The sequence below is a fragment of the Melanaphis sacchari genome, unplaced genomic scaffold (assembly GCF_002803265.2).
Source record: "Melanaphis sacchari strain LSU unplaced genomic scaffold, SCAv2.0 Contig2_pilon_pilon, whole genome shotgun sequence".
NCBI classification, from domain to species: Eukaryota; Metazoa; Arthropoda; class Insecta; order Hemiptera; family Aphididae; genus Melanaphis; species Melanaphis sacchari.
In genome coordinates, this window is record NW_020271173.1 from 7,833,416 (window position 1) to 7,846,924 (window position 13,509).

Sequence of the window (13,509 nt, forward strand, 5' to 3'; positions counted from 1 at the left end):
TTCCATTTTAATATCTGCATTGATTTATAAAAATAATAATGTACCATTAAATGTATTAAATGTGTTGCAAAAGATGAGGAGTATGTTTTATAGTGTGTTGGTTTATACACACTAATTTGGGTAACTTAACCTATAAGATATACATATATACCTTATTTTTAGATCACCATTATCATCCAAATATATTTCTCTGATTAATAAAATCGTAACATGTAATTTATTATAATAATATTCAGAATAATGATTAATACTAATTAAAGTGAAATACTGAAATCATATACAACGCATCATTCTATTTAAAAATCGTGAGTAAATATTATATAACCATTCTGCTATATAGTTAATAGGTGTTACATTTTTGAGTACCTGGACATCTCATCATTCAATAAATCAAACTAAGTCTTTACAAACTATTCTAAAATCAAATTATATGCATGGCATCCAAATTTAATATTTCACACAAAACTCAAACTTGAACAAAATACTAGTAACTCAAAACAAAATCTTTCGTTTTATTAAAAAATCCTTCTTCTACATCTAAAATTAAACATTGCATGTAGACCTAAATAAACATGTTATCAAAAATTATGAAACTGCTACCAAATCCTATCCTACGCTACACAACCCACTCCACGAGTTACTCCCCATTCTTCAATTACCCTAATATCCTAGCAAAAATAACCCTATCAAACCAATATTTCCAGCCATTATAAATTTTAAGAAAATACTTAAGAGAAATGGTGACGTGATTTATTCTTCGTCTATCTGTCAACAGTGGTCGACATTTTCCCTTAGATCTTCTAAGGCACTCTCACAGGTTCATGTCTGACAGTTGCGTACGTCGATCGTATTTTATCTTTTAAATTAAATCGCTAGTTACTATCAATACTCTATGAAATAAAACCACTATTGAATTTTTAATAAAACTAGTGTTAAATGAATTAAAATGTAAATAATTATTCAATTTCACGATTGTCTCATGTAAATGGATTTCGTACTTGAAGTAGGTACGTATCTACTAAACAGATTATTACGTTCTTGAAATTTAATTATGTTTAATTCACATTAGATTAAAACCGACATTCAAAAATCAAAATACTGATACCTACTGGTTTTAGTAGCATCTCAATTATTTTTTAGTCAATAAGATCTAATATGTGTCCAAGTTTACTTTCACTCGTCTTGGAAAAGTTATCTCGAGTTACCTTGAAAAGCCACGTTTTTCGAAGACTTTATTAAATAATTCACTAATAGCTTACTCGTCACAACAGTTATAAGTCAACTAGCGTAAGTCTTCAATATGGTCTAATATTCTTATTTAATATTTCTTCAGCTCGTACTAACATTCAACGTAATCAAATGAATCAACTGTCTCGAGAACTTCAAAAACGTATAAATAATGTTGGGAATAATATGTTATTAAATATATCAAAATAACTTGAAAAATTGTTTAATCAAAAAAAATTTTAATCATCATAAGTACATCAAAATGTTTGAAGCCCAAATAACAAGATCTTTCATTTAAAAATTTTAATTTGCTAATTATATTTAGGATATTGTGCTAATTTTCACTGAAACATGACTCACGAGTAACGTTAAAAGTTGAATCATATCACATAAGTACTGGATTAATTTGATATAATATATTTAGACATGACAGATACTTCTTAATTCTTACCAGTTCTTTATCCAAAGACGGCGGGGTTCTAATCGCTATCCAAATTACCTTTAGATAACCAGCTATATCTAATCAAAATATTAAATTATAATTCATAACAATCAAATTGAAGCCTTTATTTATAAGAGAAAAGCTACATTGTACTATTTTATTAGTTTTATATCAGGATCGTATGCTCGTATATAATTGGCGATGTGGAATATCAGACTTTCCATGTAGGCCTTTATTAAATACATTTTATAAAATAATGTTACTAGTGTAAAAGCGTTAAAAAAAAATGACTAAGATTGTTGTAAATTTTTATTTCATTTTATCCAAAAGACGACACATTGTAAAGCTCTTACCCATCTGGCGAATAGTTTGGGCGCGGATGCGATTTTAAATCGCCGTGAATTTTTTATTCGCCAGAATTCAAAGCTTATACACACCATAACATTTTACACGATTAAAATTAGCGCCAAATCATCATCACCTCGTGGTGTTCACCTAAAATTAAGCACGGTCAGTCGTTGACGATGAAAAATTTTATTCGCTCGCTTTACATAAATCATGTATGATATATTATGTAGTGTCAGTGCGATGTGTGTATGATCTAATCTAATACAATCTGCAGTTTAATTTTTAGCGAATGACAAATAAACAAATTGTAAAATCGCGTCCGGGCGCGAACTATTCACCAATAGCGTACGCGTACCTTTAAATTACCTAATGAATAGTAGTGACTAATCACTACTTAGTCATAATTCATAGTATTACAATAATTTCATATAATAAACATAATATTATATATTAAAAATAAAAATATAATTCTCATATGGATTTTAACTAAAATAAAGAAGAAAATTAAATTTTGAACTTTAATTATTTATAGTTTTTAAGTAAAATGTAATAAATAAATATGTTTTATTATTTATTATTTTTGGTTTAAATTTTTTTTATTGTGATCCCTCATACAAAAATTATGTATACAAAATACACACTGGTCTATAATACATAAATAGTATGTACCTAATCGTTCTAATTTATGTGTCTATAGTCTATACCAATTACTTTGAATACATTGAAAAAATTCGTAAAAAATGTCTCAATTCTAATTTTTTATTATTATTATTTATGAAGTGATTAAAATACAACATTACATCTTCGTCCTTGAGTCCTTCTACCTACTTGTAGTAACACCTATACATATTTTAATTATAAACCATCATATATTTATATTTCATCTTTTTCGATATAACCACATATTTATAATACAAAAATTTTATCCTTGACTATGTATTATCAAACTCTTCATTTATTAATGTCATGAAAAATTGCTCTATTATTTCTAATGAATTGTTTCATCAATTCATCCACCGCTTAGTATAATTATATATACTTATTGTTATTATAAATGTTTTACTGATTTTAACTATTTGAATATTTGAAATATTTTGATTAGGTATGCATTTAATTGGAATTCTAGAGATTGTATATCTACTGTGTGTCTGTGTCATCTAGATTTTATTAACTGGTCTAATTTATATGATTGTAATTATAATACTGATGATAACATATAGATACTTTTACTCCTATATATATTATGTGATAAATAATTTTATTCTGAAAATTCGTGAACATAAATTATACTATTCTAGGTTTAGTAAAGAATCAACAATTTTAATTAAGGAAAAACAAAATGCAGACTGAATATTAACACACAACACTTATGTTACAATGATAAATTGGTTACCTATTAGTTTATTGTTTATTTATAATAAATTAATAGTTTGAACAATGAAATGTATTTTTATACATACCCAGTCCATATTTCTCAGTTTTCACTAAAATAATCTATTTCACCTTACACAACAATACAAATTAAAGCCTATTTGCGCTTATGTTTACAAATTAGTATCAGTATATGGCTATGGTGTAAACCGGCAAACTTGCAATGATGAATATTATTTATTATTATAGTTATCTTATTTGTATGATTGTTATATGTAATAATTGTAACTTATTAAATTTTTATTTACAGACATAAACTGTAAAGTATATATTGTATTATTATACAACTGCATATTATTATGCTATAGACGTTGATGAAAAACAGAAAATTTACTATTCATGCCTGACATCAATTTTTCAAAAATCGAATTTCTAATTATTTATTAAAATTTAAACCAAGAAGTAGGTACTAAAGAGTAGAGATTGCAAATTATTAGTTTTAATCAAGAATTTATAAATAAATCTAATTACATTTAGGTACCTACGAACTTTGTTCCTGATATTCAATTAAATTTTCAACAGTTCTCGTAAGAATCCTTTTTAATATTTATTCGGAAAATAAACCAACTGTTTACTATTTAAAACAACTATAACCTGAATGCAAATCTTGCGTGCTTGGTAATTATATTAGTTATTAATACCTAGGTATTAATTAGTGAACACGCAAGCACACAATTACACTTTGTAAGTTGTAAATCGGAAGTCCCATAGGTTATGTTATTTGTTTTAAATAATTGAATCAGATATGTTTGAATAAATTAAAACATAAAAATAATAAATTCTTGTATTACTTAAAGACTAATGTATTGATTGATAGTTTCTGAACTACGAAAGACGCAATCAATCACATTGACATTAACAAAAAAATTCACTACCTATACCCACCTCACACCTGGCTGCTTACCAACTAAATATAGACAACTTTTTTTTTTTTAAACAACTTGCAGTAATATTCTAATAAGCTAAAATGTTCTAATTCTAACGATGGAGTGTTTAATCATTATACACATGGGTCATAAAGGTAGGCGAAAGTCGAAACTAGGAAGTGCCGCAGTAACGTATTTACGGAGATGATAATAGGTATGTGGGATAAATCCCCTTGGTCTATTTTCTGGTGATATAGAAATAATATTGTTTTATTTATTTATATTGTAGTTCATAGTTAGATGATAAAATATTATTGAAATACAGTATAAAATTAACGAAAATGCTACATTTTATTATAATATTGAAATATTATTCAGCATTGGAAATACTAGTCAATGCCTATAGTCCTTACACCAATAACTGCTGAATATCATTGAAAACGTTTAGTATTGTAAAATATCTTCAATCGTCAATATTTCCAATAACCAGGATTCTAATAATAAGCGTTTGACTATGGTTATATATTTTTCTTACAGATGTACTACTGCACCTCATTAATTGCATATCAGTAATATCACACATCTTAAAAAAGTGTGCTATATTCTATACTTGATGTTAACACAACACTATACTTAACTATTACAACAGCAAGTAATCAATTAAGGTTTAAGACTGTAATAATAGACATAGGTGTACACATTTAGCAGGTAATTTTATTTTAATGAATTGTTAATGTCAATTTGCTGTAATGATGGAGTCACACTGTGAATGTCACCATAGAACATATTATAACTTCTAGTCTTGGCAAACCAAAGTCGAATTAATTCAATCATCTGTTTAAATTTTTCAAACTAGCTCAATTTCTGCAAGTTTTATTGGTACCTAAAAAACTATTGTTGGTTTTATAATAGACACCAACAAGAGAAAGGATAATTTCTGTAGAAGTTTAAAATATACTACTTATTTTAACATAAATATTAAAATAAGAAAAACTGTTCAATGAAGAATTGAACAAATAATGTGTTCAATAACAAGCAAATAATAAACCAAAATGAGATAATATAATTTAGAGTATAACACAGACATTTGTAATTTTTCTTTAGATGAATTAAAAATTATAATATATAAATAAGAGGTTGTCAATTTATTTAATGTAGTGTCATATTTAATAATTTTACTAGTAGCATTAGACTGGTGGCAGTATAAGTGATTTAAATGCCATAATCAAGGCACACACAAAAGAAAATAAAAATTTTGTTGAAAAAAACAAACAAAAATTAGAGCTACAAGAGGACCAAAAACCATAATAGAATGATATTTAATTAGTTTAACTAAAATTTCAATCGTCATCGTCTTCTTCATCTTCAGATTCTGCCTCTGCTAACCAAGTTAGCCAAGTGTTTACTTGGAATAACGCTTTGCCTTTGCCCGGATACGCATCTGTTACATCTTCACGCCACTTTAAGAAAGCTTCTTCTTCAACAATTTCCAACTCGTACATTAAATTGAACCATCTTAACAATAAGCCTTTAGGGAAATCGAGTGAAAAAAAATACGTTTGAAGTGCATAGATGGCATTCATTTGCAAATCATTTTGGTTGTCGAAAAATGTTCTCATAATTGGCTTGAATTTTTCTAAGAGGCTCTTTTCTTTTTCCAGATCAGCTTTTGAGGCATTTACTTCAATACTATTGGTCTCTTGCGTTATAAATTTGACCATCACTGTGGTCAAGGCTGTAATAAAACCAGGATCTGTATAATGGACTGGATCTAAATTTTCTTTAATCCATTTATAAAATTGTGTTGGATTTGGATCGCTAGTTATTTGTTTCCACAAGTCAGATTGTATACGTAGCAATGGAAATAGGAAAGTTAGATTACGTTCTTGTAAAATCTCTGCAAGTTGTTCTTTAGTTCTTAAAGATTCAGGTAAAGTATTTAGTAAATTGACTTTACTCTCTTTGAACATTGTTGTTAGTTCATTTTTTCCTATGACTTCATTTAAATCTTGCAAAACCATTAAGAATGCTGGATATCTTTTACCATTCTCAGATACCTCAGCAAGTTCTGATATAGAAGACACATTTTGACAGATTTCAGCAGCATATTTGGAAAAACGTTTATACAATATTTTATCATCATCAGACTCATGCTCGGGTCCTTTTAATATAAAACGTTTTAGACAATCTATGGCAATAGATTCAGAAATAATACTTTGTTTCTTGGTCTCTTGAGTGAAACGGAATAATAATTCTTCATCCAAATCAACTCTTTTGCGAAACCGTTCAAAAAGAAGAACATACATAACATCTGCTAAAAACCTATCAGGTACTTTGATATCTGCAAATGCTTTTGCTGCTTTCGCTGCATCCATAGATGGATCAGTGCCAAGTTTATCCAAAATATCTAATCCTTTCTTTATGGCTTCTTCTTTAGAAACACCCTTATCTTTCTTCATGTTTTTATGCTTATCATGTGAATTTTGTTTAATTTGTATTTGTTGTACATCTGTTAACTTTATTTGATTTGATTGACCTATATGAGTCATAGATATTGGCGGTGGTTTAATTTGAATTTGTTTACATAACATGCTATTTGCAGCTGGACGTAAGGACATATCTTCAGGTTTAGTACCTTGTTGCACACGTAAGAGTTTTTTAATATTTGGACCTAGATCTTTCATATTGTTATTGTTCATATTATTATTAGTATTATTATTTTGTTGGGTATTAATAGTGTAGTTTATTCTAGCTGGCGGATAATAGTTATTGCCAGAGTTAATATTTAATAGTCGCTGGTGGTTTTTATGACCATTTACATTATAGTAATTACCCGAATTGGTAAAACCATTTATGGAATTAAATTTATCTGGCATTGTAGAATTGAATGGTAATACCGGAGTAGAACTTATCATATCATCTCGTATTTTTAGTGAACGTCTGAACATTTCTTTAGACTGATTCACATTTTGCATTTGGTTGTTTCTCTGATTCTGCCCATTTGTTTCTCCACTCACAATATCAGTTACCTAAAAAATACAATAAATTAATATTATTATTAGAACTTTGTGTTCTGAGTTAACATACTATTCTTAATTAAAAATTTCAAAACTTTTATTATGTTTTAATCAAGTCGGATAAATTTTATATTGTGAGGCTTAAAGTTAGTCATTAAATGTTATTATTGAAAATTTGGAATTTTAATATGTAGCAAGTCATGACTGTGAATAAATATTTTGATAATCTATAACCCAAACACTTAAGTTAGGTAAATTTTGTGATGATCTAAATACATTTTTAAAATAATGTAAAAAGTGTAAATAATTAAATTCATATAGGTACTATTAAGTTTTAATATTTTAATGACTATTGCAATACAATTTTCAGGTTATAAAAAATGTACTATTTGAACACATACTTATATAATTGTTTATTACACATAAATTTTGAATGGAAATATTAACTTAAAATTATTTTAAACCTACAATACTTATTGATTCATTTTAAGTGTGATTACTTAGATTTAATAATAATAAAAAAATTATACTTTATATTTTCTTAGGTTATGTAAATTATATAAATTATTGTTATTATGTTATAAATGTTTAACAGTTATAATTAGTTTCAAATAAATGGCATAAATTATGTTTATATCTATCATCATATAGATCAGTGGTCTTCAACATTTTTGGACTCGCGAACTACTCTTTTAGGCCTTTATTTTTCGCAGCCCACATAAGCCTGATAAAAAAGAACAAATTGCTTATGTAGAATCATACCAGTGTAATATGAAACATTATACTTGATATTCATTATGGTTATAATATTATAATAATATTATTATTTTTTTACCTTATATAATTTTATAAATCTAATTTCTATTTAAAAAAAAGACTTGTCGCGACCCACTGGTTGAAGACCACTGATATAGATCATTATATATAAATATACTTATGCTATTTATTATTGCAATTATCAATAACTAATAAAATATAACTATTTGGAAGTTTTTAAACTTAGTAGAAAAGCTTTTGAACTAATATATGAATAATAAAGTTCTGAAGAAATTCTGTTTATCAAATCTTTAAGAAAAAAAAATGACTCAATCAGATATTGTGGTGCTTCAAATTATAAATTTGGCAGTTTTTAATTATAAATCCAGAGTAATTAACTAACATAAAAAAAAATATATAATACTATTTAATCTATTTAATAGGATCTGAATTTAAGAAAATAATGTAAAATGATTAAAACTAACTTGATCCATGAGCATTGGACCTTCTGTGGTAGTAGCTTTTCGTGGTACCCAGTTGTCCTTTCTCAATTGCATAGTGTCCAACAACATAAATTTGATTCTCAATGGCAGTTCAGGATTTTCAGCATACTGAGCAATTCTATCAAAATACTGATTCATCAGTGGTTTTGCTTTTTCCGTGTCCAATATGCGACCACATGTTTTCATTATCTGACACAAGCATTCGAGGTCCTCCGCCGCGTCCTTGACATTGGACTTCCTCGGGAATAACTGTTGAATGCACAAGTGCAATATTTGTTCCGCCACGATCTCCAACTTGCCAAGTTCGCCGATGAAGCGTATGTTGCCCAACATCTTGCGCTTAGCCACCTATGATAGATAAATACATAATAAAGGTAATTAAAATTTTGCAAAATATTTGGTGCATAGTTTATATAAGTACACATGAAAATATAAATATTCATCAGATCAATTTTAACATAAATATTAAACGTATGTTGATACAAATATATACTAGATAATATGTAAGTTAAGGTATCTAAAGAACTCATGGTTATCCATAAATAAAATTATAATAAATTAATTTAATTAATTTATATTACCTGTCGTCGTTCTTCATCTTCTGGAGATAATGGTGTTCCATTGTCATTGTCAAACTCAGCAGTTGCTTTAGAACGGTTATCAAATTCGACCTTACACCTTTTAAGTAATAATTCGCGAAAAGTGTTTGGATCTTGGTCAATTAAGAAGTTTGATGCCTCGTCGCTGAGCCGTTTACACAGCTGTGCGTACATAGAACTATACTTAGGTTCATCGAGAGCTTTTTCAAAAATCAAAAATATGACACCCTTCAGTACAACACTGGTGTTTAAGCCAATTTGTAAAATATCATCACTCAATTTTTGAAATTTATCAGGCGTAAGCTTATTAAGAATGCCGCGCACCTTGCGAAACACGGCATCATTAGCATCCTCTTGGGCGAGTGCATCGCGTCTGATTATCGAGGGAGGTATCCAACGCGGTTGCTGATTGGATTCGGAACGGGCGTCGTCCCTTCCTCCGAAGACACGAGAAGCACCCCCGCGTTCTGTGTAGACGTCCGTCGTGTCTTTACGTGTCACCTGTGGGGACGAATATGTCTCTTCCTCCCTATTATCCAACGTCAAACTGGATATTTTAATAGAAGACACCACTATAGGTGTATTATGGTTGACTCTTGCAGGTAAATTTGAACTGCACGAAATGTTGATTTTTAATTGAATATCACAGCTATAATTCCATGCAAATTTCTAAAAAAGAATTTAAAAAACACATATATAAATATTATATTTATTCAACAGATAATAAAAATGAAATAAAAGATCATAAAATTATATTTTGATAGTACCTATTTATACTAATAAGTTTCATTATAATTCAAAATGCTTTTAATTTATACTTATATAAGTACCAAAGTAAACTTTCAGTAGATTTAAAATCATGAGTGTTTCATGTTATATTAAATTAAAAGACACAAATAAGTGAAAATAAACTTTTAGACAAATAAAATGTATACCTAATCCGAAATTTAACTACAGTATCGTTTCAAATGAAATAGTATGTAAAGAAAATAACAAGAAAAAGAGATGAATTGTAGCAAAAAATCGATACCCAATGCTAAAAATACGTAATCAAATGAATAAGACAGCTACCGGATGTTCGGACTTTGTTTTTATAAACTACATTTGTGGAAAAGGGTAGGGTGGTATTTTACCTGCGGCGGCGAACGAAATTGTAGAAACGCTAAGTGTGTGGGCGGGTTAGTAATCTCCAAAAAATCGTCAATAAATTACAGAGATGTTTTAGGTTAAAATCGAGCCGCGGATCATGGAGTACAGACACAATGGATTGCGCATGATGAACGTCATCGAGATTTATCACACGTTCTGGAACACCGAACGGCAATCGCACGCGGAGGACGAGGACAAGGACGATGGAGTACAGCAAAAAAAACCAGTGTGCTATACACGGGGCGGGACGGGGGAAGAGCGGTAGTGATGACGATCGTCGCCCCCTCAAACGGCACACCGCTGGAAAAAGGGTACTTTCCGATCGACATTTTTGAAGCACGATGACGATGTGGGTTCAACTATACGTTTATGTACGAACGACGTTCAATCGTCGTAAATACGACGATACGTCGTTAATCAACAGGTACACAAAGAAATACAAAAAAATCGCAATACCTTAAGTCGGATTACGCATTCTTTACAAGAAACAACGATGACTACACACGCGCACGCTAGATATACATATACAACAACGAACGCGCAAACACACGCACGCGCACGATGTCTTTTTCTCCTTACCTTTGTTTAAAAGAAATCCATCGCGGAAAACGTAACGCTAGCCACAAGGTTAGGTCTTAAGTGTACTGATAGAATAAACAATAATTAAACGTGAAACAATTAAACAAAATATACAACGAACACAAGGTCCGACCGCGAGTATAAAAGATCGAACAAAGTAAAAAAAAAAAAAAAATCAAAAATAGGAAGTATAAATAAAACGTAAAAACAGTCTAGAACGTAACGTTTGTTACTTTGTTAGCGTGATACTGTGTAGCAGAAAATTCACTTACGTACTTGGCTGCACTTGCCGCTCGGTCTTTGTCGGGCAATCGTGACGAGAATTGATTGCGGGCCGTCGTCGTCGGTGGGGGGGGCGGCGTCGATGATGCCTCGGCGGTGAGCGCAGACGACACGAGCGCACGGGACGACAACGCTATCGACAATATACGAAATTAGTAATTACGGAACCGACAACGGACGTTGCGCACTTGCGCGTGTGTGTCGGTCGCAGTCTCGCGGACAATTTACAATGTTCACCAAAGCACCGCGGCAACAGTGTCGGCACACGCGTGCGACCGGCGTGACCAACGTAAACTCCAAACGGCCCGGTGATTACACGAGTTTCGACGAGAGCAGTCGCGTCTGTTGACGCACGGAAATTTGTCGTTTTCGTACTCGCCCAAGTACGAAATGAGTTGTATGCACTGCGTGCGGACGTCCTTCGTCCTTGTTCGACGGCGGCTCCCCTCCCTACTAAACAGCGGCTACAACTACTAACATCTACTACTTCAAGTAATACAAATACGCAAACAACAACTCCCCGGTCCCGGAGTTTCCGATGTCGACCGCGTAGACGGTCATCCGCGCGTCATGGAGCACTCACTAGTCACTATTTAGTATTTAGTATTTACGAGTCGCGATGCGACATTGGCCGTTGACCTATAGTGGCGATCCACGCGCTAGACGGCCATTGGGCCATTGACATTTTACACGGTCGACTACTATTACTATGTTATTATTATTATTATTATTATTAATATTTACGTACCGTGCCACTGGCCGCCCGCCCGCCACTTCACTGACGTTGTAATAATATTATAAATTATTATTTTTATCAGTATAGTGCACTTCTACGCGTTGTATAGATTTTCTCCGACAAGGGGAGCGTTGAGGGTTGCTCTTGAATGAGCTGACTAATTCCAAAATGTAAAACATTTCTTTTTTTATCATTTTATCACTAGTTTATGATTGAAAAATTGCCTGACATCAATATTAGAACTACCTACATGAAAATCTAATAATTAATAAGTTAATACAAAAATACTTTAATAAAACGTAAAGGATTGTATTGTATATTTGTATGAGCTACGACGGATGTCTAATTTTTAATAAATATTAATAATCAAAATACAAAAAAAAAAAACACAATGCAATACAAATAGTTAAGCTCGAATAAAAGATCCATTGGGCTCCGAACATTTAACACTTGGGAGGAGCCTCTCTTTCAACAATCAAACAAGAACCATTCTCATTTAAAAAATTGTAACTACTATTTTCACGGTCGGACAATTTTTTTTAAATTTTGAATCCTTTAAAATAATAAAAAAAAAGCTTATTATATAATTGGTCAAATAAATAGGTATATAATTTTATGATATAGGTACACAATCCTATAGTCATTTCAACCAGTTCAATCAACTCAGTATGTCAGTATATAACTTTTATACACTAATATAAAATATTTCTAATTCGCAAGAATATGTCTAAAACATAAATACTTAATAGATTGTGAATTAATTATTATTTATTGTTAAATTTTTATAATTTTACATTTAATAATTGCATTATAATGTCATGCATTACAATCAACTATACTGTTCACTATTTCTATCTTAACTATTTTATAAACTTTACCAATCTTATTGACTTATTGTTAGAAATTACTAATTTATTGTGAATTTAACACACAATAATTTTACGTAATATAAATATTTTAAGTTCTAAGAGCAACGAAAAATGTACTGATTTTACTAAGATGTGAATTTATTCTTAAAATAGCGTATTTTATACAATATATAAATTTCAGAGTATTTTGACTTTTGTTGAGATACTTTTTGATATTGATAAATTTCAAGATCGTGACAAAGATTTTTATTGGAATTAAGTTTTAAATGATTTTTGTAACTAATGCACTGCAGTATAGGTATGGACCTATATTTATTAATGTAATGTGTACTGTGTAGTTAGTATATTTGGTTTATATTGTTTATAGTATTGTATAAGATGTATAGTAACATAATATGTATAATTTTTTAACTAAGCATCAAACCATGGGACGATAAAGAACCATTTCCCTTATAAGTTTACTTGGCTAACTAAATTAAAAGCAGATAAATAAAAAGTATATGGTCACCTTAGCATCTGTCCAGTAGGTCTATTTAGTTTAGTACTAAACAAAAATCAACAAAAACCGTAAAAACCTAACCATACCTATAACAGTACATATAAAGTAGGCAAATAATGTTTAGATTTTTCTTAAATAAATAATAGATGGTAGATATAAAAACACAGAATGTAAAGAACAAATTAAAAATAATTTTAATTAAGTAA

General features: G+C 29.9%; 1 protein-coding gene across 2 annotated transcripts; it reads right to left on the minus strand.

Moving 5' to 3' along the window:
* Positions 1-5,438: 5,438 nt before the first annotated feature.
* LOC112595797 (eukaryotic translation initiation factor 4 gamma 2) lies at positions 5,439-11,349 on the minus strand. 2 transcript variants are annotated; one of them, XM_025341139.1, is made up of 4 exons: positions 11,194-11,349; positions 9,172-9,858; positions 8,573-8,938; positions 5,439-7,343 (listed from the first exon to the last, which is right to left on the minus strand). In XM_025341139.1, exons 2-4 carry the CDS (start codon positions 9,361-9,363, stop codon positions 5,655-5,657), a joined length of 2,247 nt encoding a protein of 748 aa, XP_025196924.1. In that variant the 5' UTR covers positions 9,364-9,858; positions 11,194-11,349; the 3' UTR covers positions 5,439-5,654. The 2 variants fall into 2 exon arrangements, with proteins under 2 accessions (XP_025196924.1, XP_025196923.1); XM_025341138.1 differs by having other exon boundaries at positions 11,190-11,349.
* Positions 11,350-13,509: the final 2,160 nt, after the last annotated feature.

Excerpts from the sequence above, each read along its gene's own strand:
- LOC112595797 (XM_025341139.1), bottom strand. The coding sequence starts at position 9,363 with ATGTACGCACAGCTGTGTAAACGGCTCAGCGACGAGGCATCAAACTTC. Across the intron at positions 8,939-9,171 it reads AAGATGAAGAACGACGACAG|GTGGCTAAGCGCAAGATGTT; the intron begins GTAATATAAATT and ends TATCTATCATAG. Across the intron at positions 7,344-8,572 it reads GTCCAATGCTCATGGATCAA|GTAACTGATATTGTGAGTGG; the intron begins GTTAGTTTTAAT and ends TGTATTTTTTAG.